The sequence below is a fragment of the Lates calcarifer genome, linkage group LG17, assembly GCF_001640805.2.
Source record: "Lates calcarifer isolate ASB-BC8 linkage group LG17, TLL_Latcal_v3, whole genome shotgun sequence".
Lineage (NCBI taxonomy): Eukaryota > Metazoa > Chordata > Actinopteri > Centropomidae > Lates > Lates calcarifer.
Genome location: NC_066849.1, coordinates 27,034,107 through 27,061,881, shown reverse-complemented (window position 1 = coordinate 27,061,881; position 27,775 = coordinate 27,034,107). Strand labels below are relative to the sequence as shown.

The 27,775-nt window shown below is 41.7% G+C and overlaps 3 protein-coding genes across 54 annotated transcripts in view; 2 read left to right on the top strand and 1 right to left on the bottom strand.

Moving 5' to 3' along the window:
- Positions 1-5,023, top strand: part of frem1b (Fras1 related extracellular matrix 1b) — a 34,280-nt gene extending 29,257 nt beyond the window's left edge. Inside the window, 11 exon segments of the mRNA XM_051077048.1 lie at positions 609-810; positions 987-1,131; positions 1,742-1,871; positions 1,957-2,029; positions 2,117-2,266; positions 2,344-2,639; positions 2,750-2,794; positions 2,885-3,046; positions 3,473-3,591; positions 3,989-4,074; positions 4,569-5,023. Coding sequence (XP_050933005.1) covers positions 609-810; positions 987-1,131; positions 1,742-1,871; positions 1,957-2,029; positions 2,117-2,266; positions 2,344-2,639; positions 2,750-2,794; positions 2,885-3,046; positions 3,473-3,591; positions 3,989-4,074; positions 4,569-4,777 — 1,617 coding nt within the window. The 3' untranslated portion in view covers positions 4,778-5,023.
- A 1,800-nt stretch (positions 5,024-6,823) lies between these two features.
- On the bottom strand, positions 6,824-15,506 carry LOC108883317 (sterile alpha motif domain-containing protein 9). Of its 3 annotated transcripts, none has more exons than XM_018676287.2 (5): positions 14,758-15,506; positions 14,092-14,200; positions 12,923-13,633; positions 12,467-12,749; positions 6,824-12,239 (listed from the first exon to the last, which is right to left on the bottom strand). In XM_018676287.2, the coding sequence occupies exons 3-5, from the start codon at positions 13,622-13,624 to the stop codon at positions 8,605-8,607; spliced, it is 4,620 nt and encodes a 1,539-aa protein (XP_018531803.1). In that variant the 5' UTR covers positions 13,625-13,633; positions 14,092-14,200; positions 14,758-15,506; the 3' UTR covers positions 6,824-8,604. The 3 variants fall into 3 exon arrangements, with proteins under 3 accessions (XP_018531803.1, XP_018531812.1, XP_018531820.1); XM_018676296.2 differs by having other exon boundaries at positions 14,806-15,506; XM_018676304.2 differs by having other exon boundaries at positions 14,810-15,506.
- An 834-nt stretch (positions 15,507-16,340) lies between these two features.
- Positions 16,341-27,775, top strand: part of LOC108883302 (uncharacterized) — a 49,114-nt gene continuing 37,679 nt past the window's right edge. For 13 of the 50 annotated variants that reach the window (XM_051077017.1, XM_051077028.1, XM_051077021.1 and 10 more), the window contains exons 1-10: positions 16,345-16,788; positions 17,148-17,330; positions 17,855-17,986; positions 18,254-18,384; positions 18,770-20,612; positions 21,550-21,723; positions 23,638-23,811; positions 25,141-25,314; positions 26,014-26,187; positions 26,747-26,920. In XM_051077017.1, the coding sequence (XP_050932974.1) occupies positions 17,179-17,330; positions 17,855-17,986; positions 18,254-18,384; positions 18,770-20,612; positions 21,550-21,723; positions 23,638-23,811; positions 25,141-25,314; positions 26,014-26,187; positions 26,747-26,920 (3,128 nt within the window). In that variant the 5' untranslated portion in view covers positions 16,345-16,788; positions 17,148-17,178. Of the gene's footprint in view, positions 16,789-17,147; positions 17,331-17,854; positions 17,987-18,253; positions 18,385-18,769; positions 20,613-21,549; positions 21,724-23,637; positions 23,812-25,140; positions 25,315-26,013; positions 26,188-26,746; positions 26,921-27,775 lie in introns of all 50 variants that reach the window. The other 37 variants (XM_051077003.1, XM_051077002.1, XM_051077012.1 and 34 more) reach the window with 14 other exon arrangements.

Genomic DNA, 27,775 nt, shown 5'->3' with positions numbered 1-27,775 from the left:
AAGTCAGTTCAGTCATTTAATCGTTGTTAATTCTCAACAAAAAATTTGATGCTGACTGACTTCTCTGATCTTTAATGATCCGTCGACTGTTGATCAGTTTTCTATATTTTACAAACCGTTCCAGCGTCAGTTTGAGGAGGTAAACAAGCTGAGAGAAATGACACTGAATCAACTAAATCATTTCTTAAAATGAAAAAAGTCAAACTGAGAAATGATGAAAACAGAAAACTTTAAAGACCAGCAGCATGTGGTCTGAGAGCTTCTGTTTCAACATGAGACAGGAGCGACATCCAGTGGAGAAAGGCTGAACTGCACTCCCTCTTTCTTTATGCATGCAGGGGAGGGGTGGACAAAATAACAGGAACAGCAGCGCAGAGGTGATAAATAACAAGTGATAGACCAGTATTTACATGTTTGGAAACTCTGCACAACATTTCTGACACACTTTGTCTCTGAAAGTCGTCGTATCATTGAGGATTTTTACTCGAATATAGATATGTGCATGTGTTTTATGATGATGTATCTTATCTTTAGAGTTTCCTTATTGATTGTTATTATGTCTTTGTGTCTAAATGATTCAAATACTCTGTTTTTCTTGCTGTGTTCAGGTGGATCGGGTGGACAGGACGCCCCCCAGTCTGACCACCAGACGGAGTCCCAGCACGGTGGTGGATCTGGGCGGCGGGCGTTATGGCATCTTCATCACCAACAAACACCTGCAGGCCTCCGACCCCGACAGCCCCACGGAGGAGCTGGAGTTCTCCATCAGCAGACCGCCACACTTTGGCTACCTGGAGAACGCCCTCACAGGTGGGCTGGCTGTCGTGGTTAACAGTTTAAAGCTCCAATAATCCGGTCACATCTGCTTTGTAGCTCGTTGGTTTCTGCAAAACAAAAACAAAAGGAAAGAGGCAACTCAGGCCGGTCCAGGCCATGAGGACGTCTGTGTTTGTCATGTGAGAAACTCTGTCTTCTCGTCCCATCAGGAGCCTACATCAAAGGTCGTTTCACCCAGCGGGACGTGGACCAGAGAGCCGTGGTGTTCGTCCTCCCGGCCGACATGGAGGTGACGGCCGACAGCTTCCAGTTCCGCCTCACCGACCCGGCAGGAAACACCATGCTGCCTGAAATGTAGGTTTGTAGAACCGAAGGGTGAGATGAACGTACAGGCCTTTATTAAACACATGCAGGTTTCTGATCACTGGCGAGTAATGATGACAGTGAGAGACAAACACAAACTAGCCTTTAACGCTCTATCACTCAGGTTTTCTGTCTGAATCTTATGGTTTCCTCGAGATCCAGTTCTGTGGAAGTTTTCTGTGGTCCAGTTCAGGTTTGGAACCTCTGATCTCGCGGTGTTGAACTGTGCAGAGATGTGAGATGTTTCTGCCTCCGTCCCCGGACGACGGAGGAGAATTCTCCTGGTTGCAACTTTGAAAATTCAGCATCTCTTCCTGGGAATATTTTCTGTCACTCAGAGGTTTTCAGACTCTGACACTGTTCACAGAGCAAACGTCTGTATATGTTTGTGTCCTAAGGTACAAGTACTAGATGAATTGAAAGTTGAAGTTCACCCCTCGTCTGTTTTTCACGTCTGTGAGTCTGGATTTGACTTAGGACCCAGAGAAGGAGTGAGTTCTTTGGCTCTGACAGTTGCCGGGGGCTGAAATGCACCAAAGGAATCAAACAACGTTGCAGCCGTGCACTGTGGACGACTTTTACCACTCTCTGTCTCCTGCAGACTGGAGCTGTCCTGGTCTCGGGTGGAGTTGTCAGCGACCTGCTACAGAACCTGTGAGACAGCAGGGACTCTTCAGATCCAGATCCAGCGCAGCGGGAGGAGCATCGATCCGGCCTACGTTGCTATCCAGGTACAACTGACCGTGACGATCACTGTGATTATCATCAGGTCAACGAGTCGGCGCTCAGTGTCTGGTGACGGTCTTGTTTGTGCAGGTGGAGGAAGGATCGGCCAAACCGGGCAGAGATTTCACTCACAGCACCGCCGCCCTCATCCAGTTTGACCCAGGTCTGACTCTGCTGGACTCGATCACAGAGCTCTGTGTCCATGAAGCAGCGTGGTGGTGACCCTCTCCTGTGTCCTGTTTCATTCCAGGAGTCAGTGTGAAAACCTGGAACGTTCACCTGATAGACGACGGTCTGGAGGAAAACCACGAGACCTTCACTGTCGCCCTGAAAAACCCGAAGAACGCCGTCCTGGGACAGAGGACCTCTGCTAGTGTTGAGATCATTGACCCCAGAGGAGGTAAACACTTTTTGTTTTGTGGCAGTTACACAGGGAAAAACCTGAAGGCTAACCGTGCCCTCACTGTCGTCTGTCAGGGAGGTGTGACCCGGACGAACTGGTGGAGGAGGACGAGAAGCAGCTCCCCCCTCCTCCTCCCAAGCCGGAGGAGGAGGAGGACCCCGTCACCGACATCGAGGCGGAGCTGCTGTGGGAGAACCAGCCTCACCCTCCCAGAGGAGATGTCCCGAACCGCCGGCCCTACCTGGACTACGGAGAGGGGGAACCACAGGACCAGGCCGCCCCCAGCTACGACCACATCCACCACCACAGCAGGCAGCTGCCGGGGACAGGAGCTGGGAGCACTGGACACAGAGTCAGAGGAGGACTAAAGGTCGCTGGAAACTAAAAAAATGTTTTATTGCTTTTTTTCTTCTTCCTCTTTCCAGCCAGCAGTTTAGTCTGAACTCTGAATTTTTTAGTTTAACTTGTTTTCATGTCCAGGTTCATCTGTCAGGAGAGAGGAAGTCTGAGGAGAAAGTCTGGACGGTAAGATTCATGTCACTTTATCCACAGTCAGATACAAACACAGACTCACACTGTGTTAACCTCCTCCTCCTCCTCCTCCTCCTCCATCAGTTCCACAGTCTGACTCCTCTCCGGCTGGAGGAGCTGAAGCCGGGTGATGCTGAGTGGAGCTGGTCGCCTCCCGGTCACCTCCAGCAGCCGCTCCGAGTCGGAGATGCTCCTCAGATGGATCATCCAGCACAAAGACACCACCCGGAGCTACGTCAGCACAAAGTACAAAGATACACACTGATTTTCTCCGTTAGTGTCAGTATGAGAAATACCTAACCCAAGAGATACTTGTTTCTGCAACACGACCTGAGAGTAAATAAGTGAGTTAGTTAAGTTTGAATTTATTGAGGGAATCTCACAGTTTCTTTTGGAAGAGAGACCAAGACCACAAATAACAAGATAACTCATCTAAAAAGCAGAATCACACACCGATTCAGGGAATCACAGCAGTATTTAAAATATCAGAAAGCAGGAATGAGGGACTGTGTGTTCTTTTACTTTGCTAAGAGGAAGAAGAAAAGGCTGTTTGGATGAAAGTCGGGTATAAATGCAGCCTCTGAACACTTGTTATTGTCTGTCTGTGACAGCTGGTTGTCTTGCAGCAGAATCGTCTCGTCGTGTGATGAATTCCTGTGTTTGTGTCCTCAGACAGGGAAGTCGGTCAGCAGCTCGTGTCCTGACGGTTGGACTCACTACAGGAGACGTTGTTACATCCTCAGCTCGTCTGTGGCCAGCTGGGCCAGCGCCGAGAGGACCTGCTCTCTGCTGTAAACACACACTTTCACTATTTATAACGACAAAATATCTTCTCATTCGTCTTTATCATGAAACTCTGTCTCAGCTGGGATGAAATCTGCCATCAGCTGCCACAAAGGCTCGTTTATGCTTCCTGTATGAAAATAGATGCATCCATCTCACACGGTGGAACTGTCACTGCCCACGTACATCCACTAGAGGGCAGCTCAGAGTCAAATGTTTTTTAATACTTGATCATTTTCAGATCTGTAAGACATTAAATACACAAAATGTAAACTTCAAGTGGAGGACACAAAGAACAAGAAGAAGTAACAGGTGGTCTGTGAGACCTTTAAATATGTATAACACTGAGCATAAACAAGTTGTCTTTGTTTGAGTGTTTAACATTTCCTCTTCACACTGTGTCAGCTTTAACAGCAGCCTGACCAGCGTGAAGTCCAGGAGAGACATGACCTGGCTGTGGAAGTTTGCCGGGAAGAAGCCATTTTGGATCGGTGAGTGAACGCTTTCATCAGTGACGGATTCAACGTGCAACAAAGATTCACAAGGTCCAGAACCGTTGTGTTCTGTGTTCAGTCCTGAAAACTCCCTGCAGGCTTTGTGCCATTCTTTGAAGTGTTATTACAGGCCTAATAAGTCTTGAATTTAATGTGGGGAACCTGCAGAAATCCTCATGGACCACAGTCCAGTTGACAGCAGTATCATTAATATTCTCTGATTGTTTCAGGTCCACTGATAAACTTGTCTTCTTTTTGTTTGCTTGCACCTTGGTAACATTTTCAGGACTTTTAAGGCTGCGATCGTGCTTCATCACCTGATACTGTGACTTTCATCAGGCTGAAACAAGTGATTTATGTAAAGTCCAGATACAGAAAAAAGAGATTTAGGATGAGAATACTAAATCATCCCCAGTGTCTGCTGAGTGTCCCGGTCAGGATCCGTCACTGTCCAGTTTCCAGGTAGCCCACTCCTCTTCCATGTTCCTCAGGTCTGTCTGGAGGTCCGGGTCGCTGGATGTGGGCTGACGGTCGGTCCGTGTCCTTCTCCAGACTGAGGGGGGCGCCGCAGGGTCGCGTCGGGTCTAACGACGGCTCGGACTGCGTGCTGGTCGAAAACCCCAGGAGCTGGATTTCCACGAGCTGCTCCGCCGAAACTCAACATACATTCATCTGTTCGTCAGCGGCCCACACTCACTGAGAGACGCGGCATATTTACCGCCATCAGCCCGTCATAACGACCCGTGTGAACTAAGTCATATTTAATGTTACGCAATGACGCTGCTCTGTACATTAGGTTTCATATGTTTGTCATAATAAAGATTGCTGCGCAAAACTAAATTCTTGACAGTTTCAATACGTCAGTTCTCAACATTGTTGGTATAAAAGTCAACAAATAACAGAATGTGTTCAAAACTGAACAAAAATAAACCATCACATCATCAAATGAATATGTAGTAGTCCTTCCATTAGCAGTAGAGCTCTAATCCTGGCTGGCATGTTCCCCACGAGCCTTTCACACTGTTGAGGGGGAATCTTGTCCCATTCTTCTTGAATTACTGCTTTTAATTCTTCTAAACTCTTTGGTTTACACTTTGAAACAGACCTTTTGATAATCCACCACAGATTTTCAGTGGGTTCTGCTGGCCCTGGATGTGTGGTGAGGAGCATTATCTTGTTGAAACATCCAGTTTTGACCTCGATGGAACAGTGCACGTGCAGAAGGGAGCATGTGGGTTTCGAGAATGGCACATTGACAGTGAGATGACCAACACCAGCAGCACTCATGCATCCCCAAACCATGATACTGCCTCCACCATGCTTGACAGTAGGTGCTGTACATGCTGGAGATAATGCTTGGCCTGGCCTTCTGCGTACCATCACATTATCAGGAGGAGGATCAAGCTGGAAACTGGATTCATCTGACCACAGAATCTTCTTCCAGTTCCTGGCTGTCCAGTTCTTGTGTGCTTGGGCTAACCTCTGTCTCTCATTGATCAGGGGCTTCTTGACAGCCTTGTAGGACCTTAAGCCATGATCTAAAAGTCGGCCACGTACAGTGCGGGTGGAACACTGGACACCAGTTTGGTTTGACGTCATTCGTCATTTGGTGTCATTCAGTGGTTTTCCCTGCACATGCGGATCAGGATGTGGTCATTTCTTGCTGAAGAAACCCTTGGACGCCCAGATCTTGGTTTGTCTTCCAAGTTGTTGGTTCGTCTGTATTTCTGCAGAGTGTATCCAGCTGCTGAAGGTCTGGCGGCAGCTGTACCCTTCCTGGCTGAGAATCTGTATCTTCAGGCGTTTCCTGCGTTAGGTTCCTTGTTTTAGCCATTTTTGTCTCTGAAGAACTTTTTAAATGTGCTGGCTTTATATAGACACGAAGCACGGCAACAAAAATCGTGTCTTTTAATAAAAAGCACGACCTTCATTAGTGGATCACTGATAAAAGCTTGTGACAAATGTTCCTGCTGTTATTCTGCAACTTCTGCTCCAGCCTCCTTCACCTCTCTGAGTTGGACCCTGAGCTCCCTCTGCACTCTGATCACCATCTTTAAAGGCCTTCTTCTTCTGATTCAGAAGGCCCTCGATGTCACTTTTGATCCAGGGCTTGTTGTTTTAACATTTAACACTGTGTCATATTATCACCAGCAGGTTTTTACCCAAATGAAACGTCTCCTCTAGACTGGTAAGTAAACACCTGCTCATGCTAACAGTGGCTATGCAGCAAACTTACAGATAACTCCTTTAACCAGCCAGATTTTAGTTAGTTAGATTGCAATAGTACAAAGCTTTACTGTTAGTTTTCTGAGTAAATGTAATTTAGCAGAACATTTCTACTGTAATACGATTATAACAGCAGATATCAAGCTTCCTAAGCATGTTCTACGTGTGCAGTTTAACATTATTCATTATGTGCGTTTTGTGAGACTGTTTGTTGTGTGATTAAACAACTTTGAGGCCATTCTAATGTTAGGTCATTACCCTTTTATGCTACCTATTTGGTGCTAATATGCTCACATGACAGAACTGTTTTGAAAGTTGATAACTTTGATTTTTTATGTTTTTGATCTTTCATGTTAAACTAAACTGAAACCTACATGAGAACTTAATACTGTGCTTTTGTTGTGATATTCAGTAAAAGAGGCACTCCAGAACCACTATACTTCAAATACACCCTAATATTTTTAATGTCTGTGAATATAACTTAATGTAATGTTCCTTCACTTTTAAATTGCAGGTCACTTTAAGTGGATGCTGAGAGACTGGAAGAAAACAACACAATAAAGTTGGATTCCTAAAACCAAATGAAAGAAAGTGAAATAGCCAAAATGGTGAGTGAGTATCTGATAAACCAATGATAAATCAATGTCTGTGAGCTGGTTCAATTTATCACAAAAAAACATCATAACATTTTTAGTTTTTTTTGTTGTTGTACCAAGTTAAGGTTACAATCATGAAATACCATTAAAAACAGGAAATACAATAAACAAAATATACGTTTTATATGTGCAAGTTGAGCTTACAAAACATTTACGCTTTAATCTCTGAAATTAAATTTTTCTGGAAAGGAATCATCCACTATAATCAAACACATTAATTATAAAAGAACTGAAAATTGAATCTTTGTCACCTCATCATTATTTAAATGTTTTAAAGTCAAGTATACACAAGCACTGAGCGATAAATTAGTGGTCGTTATACACAGAGGGTTTCTCAACATTTCCATTTTGCTGACATAGCAGCTATAAGCTAACTGAATAGTTTGCTTTAGCAAAGGTTAGCTCAAACAGTCTGGTTGTCAATAATAAAGAGCATTAGTTTTTGCTTCACTGTTACCACCATCATATTTACACTTGTAGCAGTTGACTTTTCAAATATCAGTGTGCCCACAGTTATGATGTGTATTAACAAATAAAAATAAAATGTTCATTTTAACTGATGTCTACACGTACCACATTTACAGCAGAACAGGAACAGTCTACCAAATATATCAAAAAATAACTAACGATGAAGAAGAACTTTCAAATATACACATACAGACATCAATCACTAACGTGTCTCACATTAGACTGAAAGTTACTCATCCCATTTTGGTCACATTTACTCTTCTTTATTCAGTAATTGTAATCTGAATGGTTTAATCCACCACGAGTGACAGTTATCCTTTACTTTGTCAACCCTGCACATTACTCTCCTCCCACGGACTACAGATGAAAATCACCTTTTAGCTGGATCTGGCTCAATAATAATGTGTTTAGCATTCAGTTTATTTTCACTTTTAACTATTACACTAGTTCATCTTGCAGATAAATTAATAGAAGACGTCTTAGTGAGAATTTCATTGTCCCTGGTAGTAGCTCTGAAACATAACAATAAAAACTTCTTCAGAATGTGAATAAGAAACGTATCAGAAAAAATTAAATGACAAAATAATATAAAAACATATGCATATTTAGATAGTTGTATAAGATTGGTATTTAACTCTGCACTGTGTCTTCCTTTTCATTTGCTCATGTTTTAGCTATCTGGCATAATAAATGTAATTGTTGAATAAACAATGAAATAAAATAAAAATAACCAAGTAATATTTTACAGTCAAAGTACAAATGTGAGCCCCAATTTTTAGCATTTTTTTTAACTGCTAACTATTATTTATTATTATTATATTATTACATTTCAGTTTCCCTGCTGTTAATGCCACATCTGCAACACAGAGCAATAAAAGCAAAACAACAAAAACCTCCTCAGAAAATGAAAAAAAGATGTCTTGCTTTTCATTTGCTCATGTTTTAGCTACATGTGGCATAATAAATGCAGTTGTGCATTGTCCCTGATAAACAATAACATAAAAATACAAGTTATTTATTACAGTTACAAAAAATAAAAAAAATAAAACACTGAGTGCTACATCAATGGTTCTCCTCACTCCTTGGTTTTATCAGGTGTGTTTGACATTCCTTCACAGTGAGTCACTGGCTGCCACTCTCACATTGTTCATTATATGCTTTACGTTACATAACTGTCCTAGTTTTCATACTGAATATCATAAGCAAGGGGTCCATCGATAGCAAAACCAAGATAGAAGGAAACCTTTTCAGTGCTGAAACCACTCCTTATACCAGCAATAAGAGCTGGACGCACTGGGATTTTCAGTTTACCGTAATTGGCAAACACCTCTCCTTGCTCAATGGTTCCACAAACTCGATGAAGACGGTTGATAATGGCTTTGTCTTTAAATATGTCTCCATTCCGCCAAAGTTGTGCCAAGGCATCGCGGCGCATGTCTTTAAAATTCTCATCTAGTTGGGGTTTAGAAACAAGCCTCTTGAGTCCCTCTTCTTTCCCCAGGTAGAGGTGGGCAACAGTGCTCCTGTTTCGAAACAATAAGGTCAGGCGTTTGCGATATGAGTTTCGAATTGCTTTCACATATGTCCCAATTTCTGTGTTTTCCTGAGTAGGACTTGGCCAGAGTAAGAGCAGAGCCAGGTAATATGGGTCTGGGAAGGGATACCCAAGTCCGACATCTTGTAGAGTTTTCAAAAGTAGAGCAGAGAGGGAGCTGTAACTCTTCACATGTTTAGATTTTGGTTTCAAAACATAAAGAACTATGTTTGACAAAATGTAATTGATTGTTTCCTTTGTCTTTTGTTTTTTGTTGATAAATTGTTGTTGTTGTTGCAAGAATGCATAGCATTCTGTGATCTTCTCAATTTCTTCAGCAGGTTTGTCCAAATGCTGAAGAATTCCAGCAAATGTGTCTGCTTGTCTTTCTTCAAGAAACAGTCGTCGTTCTTCAATGTCTATTTTCCAGTTGAGATTAGGATTGTTTTGTCGTTCTTTTTTTATTTCCTCTCGTGCTGTGCAAAAAAGAGTTACATACTTTTTAAAATGACTACAGACGTTCCAACGATTCTTTGAATCAAATTCTGAATTGTTCCCTTTTATGTACATGAAGTAACAGTCAAGAAGTTCAAAAGTTTCTTTTACTTCAGCTTTCAAACTTTGGAGGAACTGCTCATGTTCTTTGATGATCTCCATGTATCTGTTGTTGATCTCATTGTCCTTTTTATACACGTTGGTGATGGGAATTACTTTTTGCAGAAAACTCTGCAAGTACTTCTTCTTCATTGGATCACTTTCCTCAAAGAAAGGAAGTCTGCTCAATATCTCAAAGACCAAGAAAGCAATTTCCAGCACACCTACATAGCCATAAACATTATATGACTTTCTGGGGTAGTCCTCAGACTCATCATCTGCTGCTTTCTCCTCAGGTTCATCCTCTGTATTTGCCAGGTCTTGAGCCCTTTTAAATGCTCTGATAGCATTACCTGCTATTTTAATGTTTGTGTTTAAGTCTTCTGGATTGAGTGATGTCTCCTGTTTTTCTCTGTGGATGTTAGATTTTAAATTGCTTTTGTGGAGTTGCCCAATTGTGTCAAATGTGTATGGGTTTTCTTTAATGTTCTTGGCCTTTTCAGCCCATATTAGAGCCTCTGGGAAGTCACGCTCATTGATGTACAAGTATCTTGCCAGTGCCTGAGGAATAGATGCACTTGACACAAATCTGGACGATGCTTTCACAAAGATTTCTTGGACAGCTTGTCTCCCTTCTTGGCTGTGGATTTTGTCTATAAGAGGAGAAAATGGTTCTCTTTCATCTCCATCTTTTTTGCGCTGCCTTTCAATCAACATTCGTTGAATTGAGAGCATGAATCTGTGTTTGACGACTCCAACACTGAAGAACAGATCGCAGTGAAGAATTGCCATAGCAATATCACTTACTTTCAAATTGCAGCTCCTCTCCAACTCTTCCAGACAGGCAGATGCTATGGAGCAATGAAGGATTCTGATTCCTTTGTATCCTCCCCATTCCTCAACTGTATCTATGATGAGAAGGTTTGAATATGGCCTCATTCTTTCCAATACACTGTCTTCTTGCCAGCGAATCATTTTCATCCCAAAGAAATCCTCACAGAGAGAGAGAGAGATTTCAGACTCTGCCACATATGTATTAAGTAAGGCCAGAAAAGCAAACAGTTGGGCCTCCTTTGTGCTGAAATCAAAGTTCTCCAGTGTGTTACGAGCAAGATCATCAATGTATTTTTTGTCAAAATTGCTCTTCATGATCATGAAACTATAAAAGTTCTCAGGTTTGTCATGAGTTTCTTTGAGCTCTTTAAGTTTCTTTTCAAACTCCTTCTGTTCGTCTTGAGTCAGTGAAGCAGTGATGTATTGACACAGTCCTGGATTGTGCTGTCTGTACTGTTCTTTTGGGCTGTGAGAACGAACACAGTTAAGGATGATGACTTTGCAATTTGGTGCATCATCCACATTTACGTTCAAGCTATCCTCTACAGCAGCTTTACGTATGCAGTTAACAAGATCATGAGGATTCTCAGTTTCTTTTGAATCATCAACTAACAGCAAAACTGGACATGGTTTCTCACTTTCAAGTTTCGTGAGCCTTCTGACTTGAATGGCAACTTCTGCTTTTGGCAGTGCATTGTCTTTCAGCACAGCACATCTGAACTCCTGACGGAGATCCCACATCACATGCATTGCTAAGGTGGTTCCACCGCATCCTGGATGGTGGAAGAGATTTAGCAGAACACACATGTTTTTTGAATCTCTCAACTGAGATCTGATCATCTTCTTAACATTTTCATACTTGTCTCTTTTGATAAATGGCTTCTCTTTGTCCTTGTCACAGAAGTAGAAGTTCCACCATTTGACTTTGCCTCCTCTGTAGAATTCCTCTTCAACTCTGATTCGGTAGTCTTGAAACTCCGGACTATTTTCATCATAGGTGTTTTCACATTGATTCAGACACAAAATGTCAAGAGCTGTCATAAAATCTTCATCCTTCTGTTTCAGGACAACAACACTGGAACCAGAGGAGGGAAGCAGTCTTCCAGACGACTGATTTAATGGCCCCAGTGCCATAATAGTTCCATTGACCTCGCTGAGGGTCAGCTCATTAATGGATAGATGGTCGATGTCAAAGTCACACTTTTCTTGTATCAGCTCCCTCCACTTCTCATATGTGCTCTGAGATTCACATATGTTGATAATGCTTTCCTCTTCTGTGTGTTTCAAGAAAGACTTGTAGATGTCAAACATTGGATCTTTCTCAGTGTCCACAGGTGAGAGTAGAAGGAATACAATGAGACTCTTGCCATGGAGAAGAACTTCAGGGTTGCAAGTGAATGAAACCAACTGCTCTACATCTCTGCAAGATTTCCTCAGCCAGTTCTGGTAATCTAACTCCTTGTTTGAGTCATTGTCAAGGTCATGTCTGCCATTACAGAAAACCCAGCTGGTCTGTTTATAAAGGTTAAGGTTCTTTATCACTGAGTCAATCTGTCCTTGATACTGAGATGGAGTATGGAGATTGGCAACCCTTGACTCTCTGTAGGAATGACACAGTCCACCTGGAGCAGCAGAGTTTGGGTCAAAGTCTAACACACAGAACAGTTTCATCTTACTCAAAAACTGGAGATACTGCACTTGTTCTGGACTACTCTTGTTTATAACAACAACAAATCTGTCATAGCTGTCAAGTGAGTTTCCACCACAAGTTAACAAATTCTTTAGTTTGTCACCCTGGTTTGCTTCTTTCTTCAAAACTGCTTTTGGACGACACCGCTGCTGCAGTTGACCTGTAAGAGCAATAAAATATGTACATTATTAGGGAAACAAACACACACATCTTACAATTTCTCATTGAAAAAAAAGCTAAATAAAATTAACAATGTGTCCATCCATCAATACTGTCAACACTGAATTCCCTGCCTGGTTCTCAGCTTCAAGGCCATTGGGTGCTAGAGACCCTAACCTTCAACCCTAACCCAACTATTTGGAAGCATGTTTATACTGGTTTTCTTACCCATGTTCTTTTCCAGCTGACAGGCAAGTTCACACTGGTTGATTTCCTTTAGAATGTCTATTGTTACCCATAAAGCCCCCTCATTTCCATAGTGACTAGTCATTACTTTTGCTGTATCCATGGTGTCCTTGCCCTCCAGCCTACCCCGAGGAATAGGTTTATGCCCAGATTTTGTGTGCTCATGTAAGTAGAAATGAAACATTTTCAGGTCTCCTTTTATAAGGTTGTCCAGAGTTTTCTGGATCTCCACACTGATCTTGGATGTGTTCAGTAGGGCTGTGGTCTGCAGGAAGAAAGAGAAGTAATTATTTATAGTAAACTTTACAGTTCACTCATTGATGTTTGGAAAAATTCTGATCTTGCATTTATAATTTTTCTACATCAGAAGGTTTGGTTAACAGGCTGGAACATAGTAATGCATGGTCCATAATGAACAAAACAACATAGACATTTTACCACAACAGTTTCTTTTCTCTTGATTTCCTTGATTGGCTGCTGAATGATCTTCCTCTCTGAAGCTTTCTCAAATGGCTGCGTTTCCATTTCATCTGTTTGTGAGTCAGTTTTATCATTAGATTCTTGTTGTTTGGTTTCTTTGGCTTGATTCAGACTCAGTTCAGGTTGAATGGGTTTTGGTTCTTTTTGGTCTGTGGTGGTGTGAAGGGTGGGATGCAGCGTTGGCTCTGGCTTCTTGTTCAGCTGATGAAGCTCTGCCAGAATCTTTACAGCAGGACCGCTTTTTATATCCAGATCCAGAAAATCCTGTTTGCTGAAGTAAACAAGACAGTCTCCAGACACATCTTCATCGTGGAGTTGTTCTGCATATTTGCCACGTATTTTGACATGCTGTAGTAACCACTGGTTGACCTGCTCCTTTGTCCAGTTTTCCACGTATGCTGGGAACTGTGACTCGTGTTGTGATCCATCTTTAAGCCTCTCTAGGTAAGATGTGATTTTGACAGCAGGACCACATTTTATTCCCAAGTCTAGTATATCTTTCTTTTTGAAGAGGACTAAATATTCCCCCAACACTTCCTCTTCAATGAATCTGTCGGCACAACTCTGATGAACTTTGACCTCTGTCATCAGCCACTGGTGGACGTCTTCTGTGGTCCATTTTTCAATTGAAAGTTGAGGCTCAGGTGTTGGCTGGCTCATTTTTATTCACTAAGATTGAAACACATTTAAAAGAATGACAAAAAACTAAGAAAATATGACCTTAAGAATGCATGTCTCACTGTAGAAAGTGTTACAGTAATCGAGTAGACTTTCCAGTCTAAAGTTAATTGTATGCCTTTACGTTACATTACAGCCACATGATTGTGTTATGATTCCTCCAGGCAAGGATATTTTACCTATAGGTTGCTGACTGATTCCTAATGACCTAGATATCAGATGGGTTTCTTTATTCTACAAACGCAGTTAAAAGATAAAATTAGAGCTTGCTTAAGAAACCTAAGTTTGACTGGTGATACCCAGCCTGGTTGTATCACTTCTTTCAGGCCACAAGTGTTCTGTGAATGAGCAGAGACAGGCGAGATAAACAAGCAAGAGTTTGTTCTGCAGTTTGTAGGGGAATCGCAAATAGCCTGATGGAGACTTGTGTATGTGTGCAAGAGCCTTACCTGGTTTAACAAGGCAGCATCAACTTTTGATAAGGTTAGAATACGGCTTCTGATAACTCCCCTCTGGGCCTCCATTTTATACAGCCGGAGCACAGGAAAAACTCAGTATCTTTTATAAACATAAGACATCAGTTAAGACTATATATAGCACATAAAATTGCTTAACAAGCCATTATTGACCAAGACATAATGTTTTTACAAAACTGCACATTGGTCAAAAGGCATTGATGTTGCAGCCTGGTTGTTCTACTGAGTGAAGGTTAGTACAGGATGTTTTCAAAACCAAGTCATGCATAGTGCAACCATTAAAAAAGTCACACAGGATGTGGTGCACATCAAGAGACATAACCATTAGAAAAAGGGTGCTGAACTAGGTGGAACAGGATACTGTGGTAAAGTGTGGGCTGCAGCTACTGACTGAATTAGAAATAGAAATAGTCCATTGAAACACAAAAACTTCAATTTCTGTTTGAAGTGAAAGAATTAGCTCTCTTTTCTTATCTGTTTACCAAGGATCTGTGTAGTTAAATGATTCATCTACTTCCTGATATAAACCCTTTATCAGAATAATGACCCAACCAGTAAGGTTTCCACTACAGGTGATGAATATATTTAGCGTTGTATTTGGTGTAGATCTTAAAATATTCAGTAAAAAAAAGCCAGTACCTTTGCAATGTAGCTAGATTCAGTACAACGAACCACAGAATTTCCCACCTACTGAACTCATCAGACATCTTCCTCATCAGGCCAGGTTTCAGATCCTGACGGTCTCCTCTGGAGCATGAGATGTCCAGTGTAGCTCTTAATGGAAACAAAGCTGGACAAGCATCATTTTAGTGGAGATAATGCAGAGACCAGGACAGTCTAACAGTGAAAATATTATCCATGATGTCTGGACTCAAGTGATTGTCGTGACTCATCAGACTAGAAATGCACCCACTGCTCTGTGTAAAAGAGACTGTTCCACTCGGAAAACCACACCCACCACAGCACCTCCGTCAGGCCATAGCTTTAAAAACATATCTTACCTTTGCACTCATCAGTACTTTGTGATGCTTTTTATCTTCTGTGGCACCTGCAGAGTATTTCTGTACTTTCCTACGGCAAACCTCTTACGTGATTTTTACAATAATACCTGCCCACAAACAACCTTTTAATTAGTAAATTCACAACAGGTTTGCCTCCAGGTATAAATAAATAAATATATAGATAAAGGCAGTTTGCCATTGCACTAAACAGAGTATGCCTCCACAAGTGTGTTTTAATAAATAATAACTTTAAATCTAGATATAATATTACAAGATTATTGGGTAAAACATGTCAGCAGTGCAGTGTCTTTTAAAGACCATAAACATTACATCTCCTCTGAGCAGCTGATCACCGCCTGGAAACAGAACGAGGTCCAGGTCCATGAGGTCCAGGTCCACCTCTGATCAAACAATAAAAGATAAGGAGGAAGAACTGAATGATATCATATAAAAACTGATCATCACAGCTGTCACTGTTAAAATGTTAGTTTTACAGCTTCAGGTTCACACACAAAGATAAACATGTACAGCTGAAAATATTTCTTTCAAAGATTGAAGTCTTCACCAACAGACTGTAAACACTCATTTTCAACTTCAGGTTATTTTCTAACATTAAAGCCTGACTGCAGCTACTTTGAACCACTGAAGCTGTTTATCACTTCATTCAGGATTTAACTGTCTACAACTGTGGCTGTAATAGGTTTGTGGTGTGGCCAGCAGAGGGCGACACAACACCACAGAGAACTTTGATGATGCTTTGCGATGAAACAAAGTTGGACAGAGTAAATTACACTGTTTGCATGATGAAACTAGTTTTATTCTTCTTTTATTACATGTTTCCTGTTTCCTCCACTCTTTCAGCAGAACCTGTGTGATGACTTTTATTTCACCAGTTCACAGCACTGACATGTCTGGATGGAAGAAAGTATAATAGAAGTGAAGGAAAGTTGAGCAACTGAAACTTCAAAAATAACAGTGTTAATGACTTTAGAGTCGCAGTGTTTCTGGGTTTATTCCAGCTGCTGATCAAATGAATCTGAGCTCATTTATGACCTGGATAATTAAAATCTAATGTAATCACCTTTAGATTTTTCTTTAGCTCAGAACCTGCAGAGCGACACGTGCACACTAACGTAAATACACACGACAGCGTAGGCTACGTAGACTCTACCTGGATCCTACGTCACGTTCAAACAACCACCTGGTGGATTGTAGGAGTATTTGTACAACAGACCCGGAAAATAAACTTTCACCGGAAATCGAAGGCGTCGTCTCCGTGTTCGTAGCTAACAGCGCGCGGACCGTCAGAAAACTTCATCTGAAAGCTTCATAGTTTGAGCTGTGAGTGACTGTTGAACGTTGGGAGCGACTTTTCCAACCGTTTATTTCCGTTAGGAGCGGCTGAGCGTTACTGCGCTGATTTTAATGCAGAGGTCGAAGCTCGTCGAAGTTTAACGAAGTAAAATCGTGAGAAAAGTTGGTTTTCTGTGAGTCCAGCGCCGAGAAAGACAGGAGGGAGAAAGAGGATATAACGGAATCACAGGTTTGAACCGAACACAGCCGAGAAAACAAGAGAAGAGGACGAAACAAACAGACTGAAAGTGAAAGTATGAAGTCAGTCCAGACGCCATTTTGACTCCACAGCAGAAAGAAACAGGACGTGTGCAGGGTGAGTGATAATATCAGGTCTATAAATAATGATTGTTCACATTATTGATTCATCTGCTGAATGTTTGTGTTTAGACCGTCGTACTGTATTATAGATAAACCCCCAGTATAAAGTCACAGAGTCTCAGAGTCACATCTTCACATGTTGTTCCCTTTTTTATTTTCCTGGTTTCTTCGCTCTCACAGATAAATATGGAACATGTGATGTTTATGTGAAGTCTGAGCAGTTGTTGGGTTTAAACCACAGTCACAGTTTGTCTTTATGATGGATAGAAAATACTCATGGTTTTAATTCTACTAATGTCAAATAACTAAGATGGAGAAGTGACTGGGTTTATTAAACTGTGTGTGTGTCTCCAGTGTTACAGGTTTACCTCTCAAACCAGAGAAGATGAATGATTTGGAGGAAGAGGACAGAGCAGAGTCTCCAGGATCCAGCTGTCTGTCTATGAAGAGTGACTGGTCCAAAAATTTTAATCCTCCACTCTTCAGTAATGAACCTGGACCCTCAGACACAAACAGTCATCAGACACAGTTTCCACTGTAAGCTGACCTGAAGATGATTCAGTTTTCTAATGTTGTTTAATAACCTTTATTATAACACTGAGTTTTTAAAAATGCATCTTTAAATGAGCACTGACAGCCTTATTTCCTCCACTGAAGAGAACTCAACAACTGTTCTGAAATATTTATTGTTTTTTCTTCAACCAGTATTTCAGGTTGAGTAGCAGAGGACAGATTGTTTAGTTTGTTCCACTTCCTTTCTAGACATCTGGCTGATACTGCCACGAATACCATCTCTTGTTTTCTTCCAATCTTGGATCTGATTCATGATATTAAACATTTTTCTAAACTGTTTCTAAAACATGTTGGAAACATCCTATTTTTAGGACTTATTAATGTGTATTCCAAGATAATAAATCACCAGAACCATCTGCAAAGCTGTCGTCATTATACATGTTAAAAAAATCAAAGTTCATCCCTCACAGCTACGGACTACCTCAACTAAACTATACATCTGCTCTTTACAAGAGTTAAAATGTGTAAAGTTTGTGTTTTCTCCACAGACGGAGAGCAGAGTCTCCAGGATCCAGCTGTCTGTCTATGAAGAGTGACTGGTCCAAAGATTTTAATCCTCCAGACTTCAGTAATGAACCTGGACCCTCAGACACAAACAGTCATCAGACACAGTTTCCACTGTAAGCTGACCTGAAGATGATTCAGTTTTCTAATGTTGTTTAATAACCTTTATTACAACACTGAGTTTTTAAAAATGCATCTTTAAATGAACTGTCTCTTGTTCAAATGCATAAAAATGGAACAAGGGAATGTGAATTTCTACACACAGCCTGCTGATTCATCTTACAGATAATGTAAAGACTGTAGAGCTGCGTTCATCTTTTGAGCTGGAGGTTTGTCTTCCACTGATGTAACATCTCATAATGAATGTGTTGATGTCTTCACAGAGAGAAGAAGAGGAGTGGTGTTTCTGTGGAGGAGCAGCTGTCCTGCTGTGATCTGTGTCAGGACGTCCTGAAGTATCCAGTCTCTACAGCCAGTCAGACCAGCACTGTATGGGGCGGCTGTGGCTCAGGAGGTAGAGCAGTCATGTGTGCAAATGTGTGTGTCTGTGCTAGAAAGCACTATTGTATGGAAGTGCTGTATGAATGTGTGTGTGACTGGGGTGAATGTGATCTGTAGTGTGAAGCTCTTTGAGTGGTCGAAAAGACTAGGAAAGCGCTATATAAGTACAGTCCATTACTACACAAAGTAAGACTGAACATGTGTCTGCTGATGTCTTCATTTGTGAAAACAGGACTTGTTGTTTTCTACAGAGTCATTTGTTCTATCACACAGCTCTGACATTTAAGATGATTCTAAAGAGCACAACATGAAAAAGCTTTTCTCTGCTTGTTTTTCTGGAGCTGATGAAAAGAATCAGATTGTCTTTCTTTAGTCTGACATTGTTTGTTGTCTTTCAGCAGATAGTGGTCTGCAGGAGGTTTTAGATGAACATAAGATCAGTCTGAGGAGGAGATGTGAACGTGTGACTGAAGGAACTGATGGAACAGGAAGTAGAACCCTCCTCAACAGGATCTACACTGAGCTCTACATCACAGAGGGACAGAGTGAAGAGGTTAATACCCAACATGAGGTGAGGCAGCTGGAGACAGCTTCCAAGAAGAAGACCCTCCATGACACTCCAATCAGGTGCCAGGACATCTTTAAAGCCTTACCTGACCAACAGAGACACATCAGAGTGGTTCTGACCAACGGCGTCGCTGGTGTTGGAAAAACCTTCTCAGTGCAGAAGTTCACTCTGGACTGGGCAGAGGGCTTGGAAAACCAAGATGTCAGTCTGCTGGTTCTGCTTTCGTTCAGGGAGCTGAACCTGATCAGAGATGAGCAGTACAGTCTTCTCACGCTGCTCCATGTTTTCCATCCAACATTACAGAAGGTCACAGCAGAGAAGCTGGCTGTCTGTAAAGTTCTGTTCATCTTTGACGGCCTGGATGAAAGCAGACTTTCACTGGATTTCAACAACAGGAAGGTTGTGTCTGACGTCACACAGAAGTCATCAGTCAACGAGCTGCTGACAAACCTCATCCAGGGGAATCTGCTTCCCTCGGCTCTGGTCTGGATAACTTCCAGACCTGCAGCGGCCAATCAGATCCCTCCTTCATGTGTTGACAGGGTAACAGAAGTACGAGGCTTCACTGACCCACAGAAGGAGGAGTACTTCAGAAGGAGATCCAGTGATGAAGAGCTGTCCAACAGAACCATCTCACACATCAAGACCTCCAGGAGCCTCCACATCATGTGTCAAATCCCAGTCTTCTGCTGGATCGCTGCTACAGTTCTGGAGCACATGTTGACTACAGAGCAGAGAGGAGAGCTGCCCAAGACCATGACTGACCTGTACTCACACTTCCTGCTGGTTCAGACAAAGAGGAAGAAGAACAAGTACCATGAGGGACATGAGACGAAGCCACAGGAGCTGACGGAGGCTGACAGGGAAGTTCTTCTGAAGCTGGGGAGGCTGGCGTTTGAACAACTTGAGAAAGGAAACATCATGTTCTACCAAGAAGACCTGGAGCAGTGTGGTCTTGATGTGACAGAGGCCTTGGTGTACTCAGGAGTTTGTACAGAGATCTTCAAAAGAGAGAGTGTGATCTTCCAGAAAACAGTCTACTGCTTTGTTCATCTGAGCGTTCAGGAGTTTCTGGCTGCAGTCTACATGTTCCACTGTTTCACCAACAGGAAGACACAGGTACTGGAGGACTTCATGGGGAAAGACAGAGACTCAAAACCAAAAACTTTTCTTGGGAAGATTTCTAAGATTTTTGGAAACAGTGGTCCATCTCTGGATGACTTCCTGAGGAGAGCCATGGAGAAATCCCTTCAAAGTGAAAATGGCCACCTGGACCTGTTTGTTCGCTTCCTTCATGGCCTCTCTCTGGAGTCCAACCAGAGACTCTTAGGAGGCCTGCTGGGTCAGACAGAGAACAGTCCAGAAATCATCCAGAGGACCATCAACAACCTGAAGAAGATGAACATGTCCAACACCTCTCCTGACAGAAGCATCAACATCTTCCACTGTCTGATGGAGATGAACGACCACTCAGTCCATCAGGAGATCCAAGAGTTCCTAAAGTCAGAGAACAGATCAAAGAAGAGTCTCTCTGAGATCCAGTGCTCAGCTCTGGCCTACATGCTGCAGATGTCAGAGGAGGTTCTGGATGAGTTGGACCTGAACAAGTACAACACATCAAAGGAGGGACGACGGAGACTGATCCCAGCTGTGAGGAACTGCAGAAAGGCTCGGTGAGTCCAGACATGATCATTACAATTATCAGTCAGTAGATTAGTAGTTTAGTTGTTCAGATCTACACAGTATTAAATGATTGTCTAATGTCTAACAGGATAAGATGATGAAGTGATGACATTTTCTATCCAAAAGGTCAAACAGCAGTCACTGTGGTAACAACAAACACTTCTGGGCTAATGGTTAATGCTAAAACATGATGGAACAAGTAGAGAAAAGTCATCAAATGAGTGAAGTGACTCAGTAATGTCATTTACCAACATTATCTATTTAAAGTTTGCTGACATTAACATTAGCCTCCATCAACTACTGGTCACACCAGACCAAGAGTGAAGATGAGCTTTATTGCTTCTTCAACTTTTCATTTGAAACAGTGAAGTTGTTGAAGTTTAATGGTAATAGTTGAAAGTCTTTCCATATATGATGTTAAATGAGACAGAAACTCTCAGGTGTTTTCTCTCTTGTTGCTGTAGAGGAGAATTCAGTCTTCTTATACACACCAAAGGTCAATGTCCTGTTCTTCTGATGACATGATGTGAAAACCATGCAGCAAACAGAGATTCTATTGAATTGTTCTCTGAGCTGAACTCATCAGAAATGTTCTGGAGTCAGTTTAAAAACAGTGGACAATCTACATGTTTTTCTAAACAAGATGGCTTCATTCTGACTCTGGGATCAAATCACATGATGGAAACATAAAGGTGACGTCATTTTCCCTCCCTTCATCTGCAAAACAAAGATTCCCATTAAAAGTCTGCAGGTCTGAGAGAGAGTGATGAGAGTTATTGTTTCATGTCAAACACAATAAGATGAGATGAACTGAACCACAGATGTGAAGAGCAGATGTTGATCATGTTGTGTTGTCATATACACTGAGTGTGTTTTCATTTCAAACTCTCTGATTTTATTCTGATTTTATATTTTCTCTAATCACAGACTTGATAACTGTCGACTCTCAGAGATTCACTATGAAGTCGTGGCCTCAGCTCTGAAGTCCAACCCCTCCCATCTGACAGAACTGGACCTGAGCTGGAACAACCTGGAGGATTCAGGAGTGAAGATACTGTCCTCTGGACTGGAGAGTCCAAACTGTGGACTGGAGACTCTGAGGTCAGTTCACTGACTGGAGCTGTTTTTTGTCTATATTCAGTTCAAATCTTTAAAGTTTGAGTTTTTCATTGGTTGGTACATTTTAGTGATTTCTGTGTGAGGATTTAAAAATGAGCTGGTGAAGAGAAAAGACTCTCTGTTGTAATTAGCAGAAAAAGAAGAAGCTGAGACCAGTCACAGTGTTTGTGATTTAGAGCAGTAGAGAAGGTACAAGTTTGTTGAAATAAGAAAGTTGATGAAAATCAGATCTGCTCATTTGAACTTGACAAAAGCTGCATCTGTCTTCATCAAACAAATACTGCACCAAGCTAAAGTCACAGAGGTGATGATGATGAATGACACCATCAAATCTGAGTTTCTGAGCTTCACCTGGAGACATCACCAGGTGCTGAGGTGTCCAGCAGCAGGAAGCTCTCAGAGGTAAAGTCAGTGGATAAAAAAAGGAAACAAGATGGGATTTGACTTGTTTGAGAGGGTGAAGAACTCAGGAAGTGCATGATGCAGGACAGCTGAAGGCAGGGAGGGACTGACACATGAGAGTAGACTCAGGAAAACAGTCCATAGTTCCTCAGGAGATCACTCCCACTGATCTCAGAGCAGATGTTGTGTTGTGGACAGAAACACAGCAGGTTGTTGTGGAGCTGACAGGACCATGGGAGGACGCAGTAGAAATGTCCTATGAGAGGAAACAGCTCAGATATACAGAGCTGGCAGCAGAGGCAGAGGAGTGTGGTTGGAGACCTAAGGTCCAGTGGAGGTTGGCTGTAGGGCTTTGTTGGCAGATCAGTCCCTGTTACCTGAACTGGCTGTTAGAGAGCTGAGTCTAAAGCAGGCAGTGAAGAACATGGCTGACACTGCAGCCAGTTCCACTTCCAGGCTGTGGGTTAGAAGAAAGGTGAGACAGGCAGAGACAGGTAAGAGCAGAACCTGTAGTGTGAACTCATCAAGCTTTAAACACAAGTGTTTGACTTGTTGCTGCTAAAATGAAGAGGCTCAGCTGGTTTGTTTCGAGGATTACCAAGGTGAGTAAATATGGTGGCTCAGACAGTCTGCTTGTTAGCGTAGCACTCTGTTAGCATGCTAATTAGCCTCTTAATGATCTTAACAGGCTAGTTGTGTAAATGTGAGTGGATGCTTTGTTCCTTGCTAAGATGAGGCAGCTGAGGGTGATCACTGGGCTGTTGCTTGGTGGGTTGAGCAGGATCCTGCTGATGGTAGCAACATGCTGAGCAGTCTGACGTGGAGTTAGCTGCTTGTAGCTGGTTAGCATACTGGTGGCTGCTGATACTGGACTGAATTGAAGCTGTGGTGGAGGGTTGTGTTGAGAGTGTGGCTGGATCTGGGACACTGACACACTGTTGAGCCTTCTGGGTGTCATTGGTCCGACTCAGTGAAACAGCAGTTATTGAGAGGGTGCTCACCTGATGACCCTGTAGACTGACTGCACTCTCACACACACACATACACTCACTGTAACACCATGTTACTGCAGAGGTCAGAGGTTAAAGGCCATGATTTATTCAAACCAACAGTGAGCTCTTTGAAACTTTTCCATGCTGCTTTGCAGACTTGGACCTAATGACACAAACCTGCTCAGCTACAAAACACAGGAAGAAGAAGGTGGTGTAAAAAACCAAAGAACAAACAGACTTTTAGTCCAACGTGTCTGATCTGATATTGATCCTCTAGTTAAAGACTTGACTGAGGTCAGCAGCATGTTATGAATCTGTGTTGACATGAACAGGTGTCTGAATGTTGTGCTGACATTTGGATGATGTCTGTAGAAGGCTGACATTATGATGATCCACAATAACAGAAGGACAAAGTCACTCTACTCATTTTAGAGAAAAGATCATTGATTAGGACAGATCTGATTATCAATGATTTGATCTACATCTTTTATTCTTTATTCAGGTTGAAGAACTGCAGGTTGTCAGAGATCAGCTGTTCTTCTCTGGCCTCAGCCCTGAAGTCCAACCCCTCCCATCTGAGACATCTGGACCTGAGTAACAATGACCTGCAGGATTCAGGAGTGAAGGAGCTGTGTGGTTTTCTGCAGAGTCCAGACTGTAGACTGGAGACTCTGGGGTCAGTTCACTGTCTGTTACTGTTGGAGATCTTCTATCTTTAATCCACAACTGAACCTCATTTATCTTCACAAAGAACTTGAATGCATTGATTTAGAATGAATGACATGTTAAATAGAAATAAAACACTGCAGCACAGGATAACAAAGGAGACTCTGGAGCTGCAAAAGAATGATCCACACGCTGTTAAATATGTTTCATGATTATGAACATTTCAGTCAGTTTGACCTCTTCAGACATTTAACTACTTGTCTCCTCTCCTTTCTGCTCTGGCAGCAGAAACAGTCTAACATTACCTTTAAAAAATCTGCATCACATGTCCATGACATTTTATTCATCATCAGAAGAAATGGCATAAATAAAGTTTAGAGACTCATAAAGAAACTTAATAATAATTTCTGTCCTTATTTACCCTATGTTCTCAGTCTGATTTGAATAGCTGGAAATTATTTCTAACATTTCTTTTCTGTTCTAGTCATGTGATCATATTATTTACACCTCGTCCTATGAGTTTGGGACATTGCTATTACCAAATTTACCTGCAGATTTAAGCATTTCTTCCCATATTGTATTAAGTACTTTACTCATGGTTCTGATAATGTTACTTATAATTAACAACTCTGCATCTTGGAACATGAACATGCTCATTGCTGGATCAAGAAACCCTGGGTTGACTTAACAAGTTGAAAACCACCATGGTATGACTGCTGAGTGACACTGTGGTTGTTAGGTTGAAGAAAATCAGATAACGAAAAGATATCCTGGGTATGTTGAACTTGCTTGTAGTACATGCTTCAGGAACAGAAGGGGAACGGATGCCAAAATAAAAAAAAACAGAAACCAGCAAAAGCAAAAAAAAAAGAAGCAAAATTCAAACAGGAACAAAAAACACTAGAAATACTAGATAAACAACTTCAAACCAAAAACCCAGAAACCAAAATCATTTTGAGGGTGGTTCCTGACAGGTTGTTCCACAGTCAGTTGTCCTGATCTCACACTGAGAATTATTCCTTCAGGTTCAGTTCATTTCAGTCAGTTGTCATGAATAATGTCTGTTCACTTCAATCAAACCTTCACAACTCACACACTGGTATTTCTCCCAGTCAGAGGACTAATGTTTTCTAAATACACTGTAGAAAATGTCCAGTGGTCGTTGGTCAAAGACAATTTTTATCACAACAACAGACAGATCTATTATTATTAATAGAAATGATGATAATCATATTATTATTAATATTGTTGTTGTTACTATTATTATTATTCATTGATCATTGATCAGGACAGATCTGATTATCAATGGTTTGATCTACATCTTTTATTCTTTATTCAGGATGATGAACTGCAGGTTGTCAGAGATCAGCTGTTCTTCTCTGGTCTCAGCTCTGAAGTCCAACCCCTCCCATCTGAGAGAACTGGACCTGAGCTACAACAAGCTGCAGGATTCAGGAGTGAAGGAGCTGTGTGGTTTTCTGCAGAGTCCAGACTGTAGACTGGAGACTCTGAGGTCAGTTCACTGTCTGTTACTGTTGGAGATCTTCTATCTTTAATCCACAACTGAACCTCATTTATCTTCACACAGAACTTGAATCCATTCATTTAGAATGAATGACATGTTAAATAGTGGTTGTTCCATATTGTCAGTTGTTCTGATCTCACACTGAGAATTATTCCTTCAGGTTCAGTTCATTTCAGTCAGTTGTCATGAATAATGTCTGTTCACTTCAATCAAACCTTCACAACTCACACACTGGTATTTCTCCCAGTCAGAGGACTCATGTTTTCTAAATACACTGTAGAAAATGTCCAGTGGTCGTTGGTCAAAGACAATTTTTATCACAACAACAGACAGAAGATCCTCACAGCTGATATTTGGACATTAGATTTTTCAGTTGATTTCAGTGACCTGTCAGGATGAATGTCTGTTTGATCAAATTGTGTGTGTGTGTTTTGATCTTTAACACAAGTGTGAAAATTGTTGTATTTTTTCATCCAGTTGAATTTACTTGTTAAATGTGTGAAGGAGGAAAAGTTTAAAGGAGCTCACTGTTGGTTTGACATGTTTCACTCCATTAACTGACAATCTGGTTTTGTAAAGTTCCTCAGGTGATTTGAAAGATATTATTATTATTATTATACAAAGATCATTGATTAGGACAGATCTGATTATCAATGATTTGATCTACATCTTTTATTCTTTATTCAGGTTGAGGGGCTGCAGGTTGTCAGAGATCAGCTGTTCTTCTCTGGTCTCAGCTCTGAAGTCCAACCCCTCCCATCTGAGACATCTGGACCTGAGAGGAAACAAGCTGCAGGATTCAGGAGTGAAGGAGCTGTGTGGTTTTCTGCAGAGTCCAGACTGTAGACTGGAGACTCTGAGGTTAGACTTCATATTTTATTTCTGTGCTGAGATGAATCTGATGTGAAAGTTGTGTTGACTCTAACCTGCAGACATCAGGCTCATATTATACTGATCCACACTGAGGATCTTAATGGTAAAGTCAGTTTTCTTCTTCTGTGGTTTAGTCCAGTGACTGTTTCTCTTCAAATTTCACCTCATGAGTTTTTAAATAACAACAAAAACACATTGAATCTGTCTGACAATAACAAATCTATAATCAGTAGCTGATGGTTCCAACACTTTTCTAAGGCTCTGTAATGTTTGTACTGACTGAAATATTCAGAATAACAAGTTCTGTTTCTGTTTGTTTCTTTATTGAAGCAGCAGCATGTTGTCATTAATATTAATGAGAGCTGTTTTTCCCTTTGTGTCTCTGACTGTTTTTAACCTGCATCCTGTTGGTTCAGGTGTTTGGAGTTTCCAGTTTCTAAACTTGTTCATTCTAAACCTTCTTCAGCTCTGAACAGATGATGAAACACTGAATGGTTTCAAGCAGGAACTTTGTCTCCTAAACTCACATCTTTTATTCTTTATTCAGGTTGATGAACTGCAGTTTGTCAGAGATCAGCTGTTCTTCTCTGGTCTCAGCTCTGAAGTCCAACCCCTCCCATCTGAGAGAACTGGACCTGAGTGACAACAAGCTGCAGGATTCAGACCTGAAGGAGCTGTATGATCTTGTGCAGAGTCCAGACTGTAGACTGGAGACTGTGAGGTCAGTAGTTGGAGTCAGTCCATGCTGCTTCCATCAGTATTGTCCTAAACACAGTTAGTATCAGAGCAAAGATCCAGTGTTTCCTGTAAAGCTGGGACCTTCTCAGTGGCTGCTTTCCTCAGTGAAGCTGTGAGAGGAGAATGGTGACAGGCTTCAGGATTGGACAGAAAGACAGAGAGACAGAGAACAGTCAGCCAATCAGATCAGCCAGAAGCTGATGAAGCGAGTCTCTGTAAACACTGATTGACCTCCTCTCTGCTCTGTCTCTCTCTCTCTGCAGCTGGAAGTGAGGATGAGCTGTGTCCTGATGATCCAGATGTTGAAGCAGCAGCAGCAGCAGCTTGTGTGTAGAGAGGCTCTGACTGGACCATGTTACTGGGAGGTAGAGTGGAGAGGAGAGCTTCATCCAGCAGTGACTGACAGAGGAATCAGAAGAAGTGGAGATGACTCTCAGTGCTGCAGTCTGAACTGATCTGAGAACAGCTCCACTGTCAGACACAGAGTCCAGTCCACCATCATCCCTGTGTGTTCCTCTGGATCTGACAGAGCATCATCAGTGTGTCTGGACTTCAACTTGATAACGTTGAGCTGAAGTTAATCTGAGGCTTCAGCAGTGTTACACAAATCAAGTCATTCTCTTCCACAGTTCCAGTCTGTTTGTGTTGCTCTCAACAGTTTCCTGGCTGAGCTTCACAAAGAGGGAATTTCATTCTGAAATCACTTGAACTTTGGACCATTAGTTGAACTCAGACTGTTGAAGCCTCATGTTCTCTTCAGCTCAACTTCACACTGTATTATTGTACAGGAGGAACATGTTGTTTTTATCCTCCATCTCTTCCATTAACGTTGTGTTAA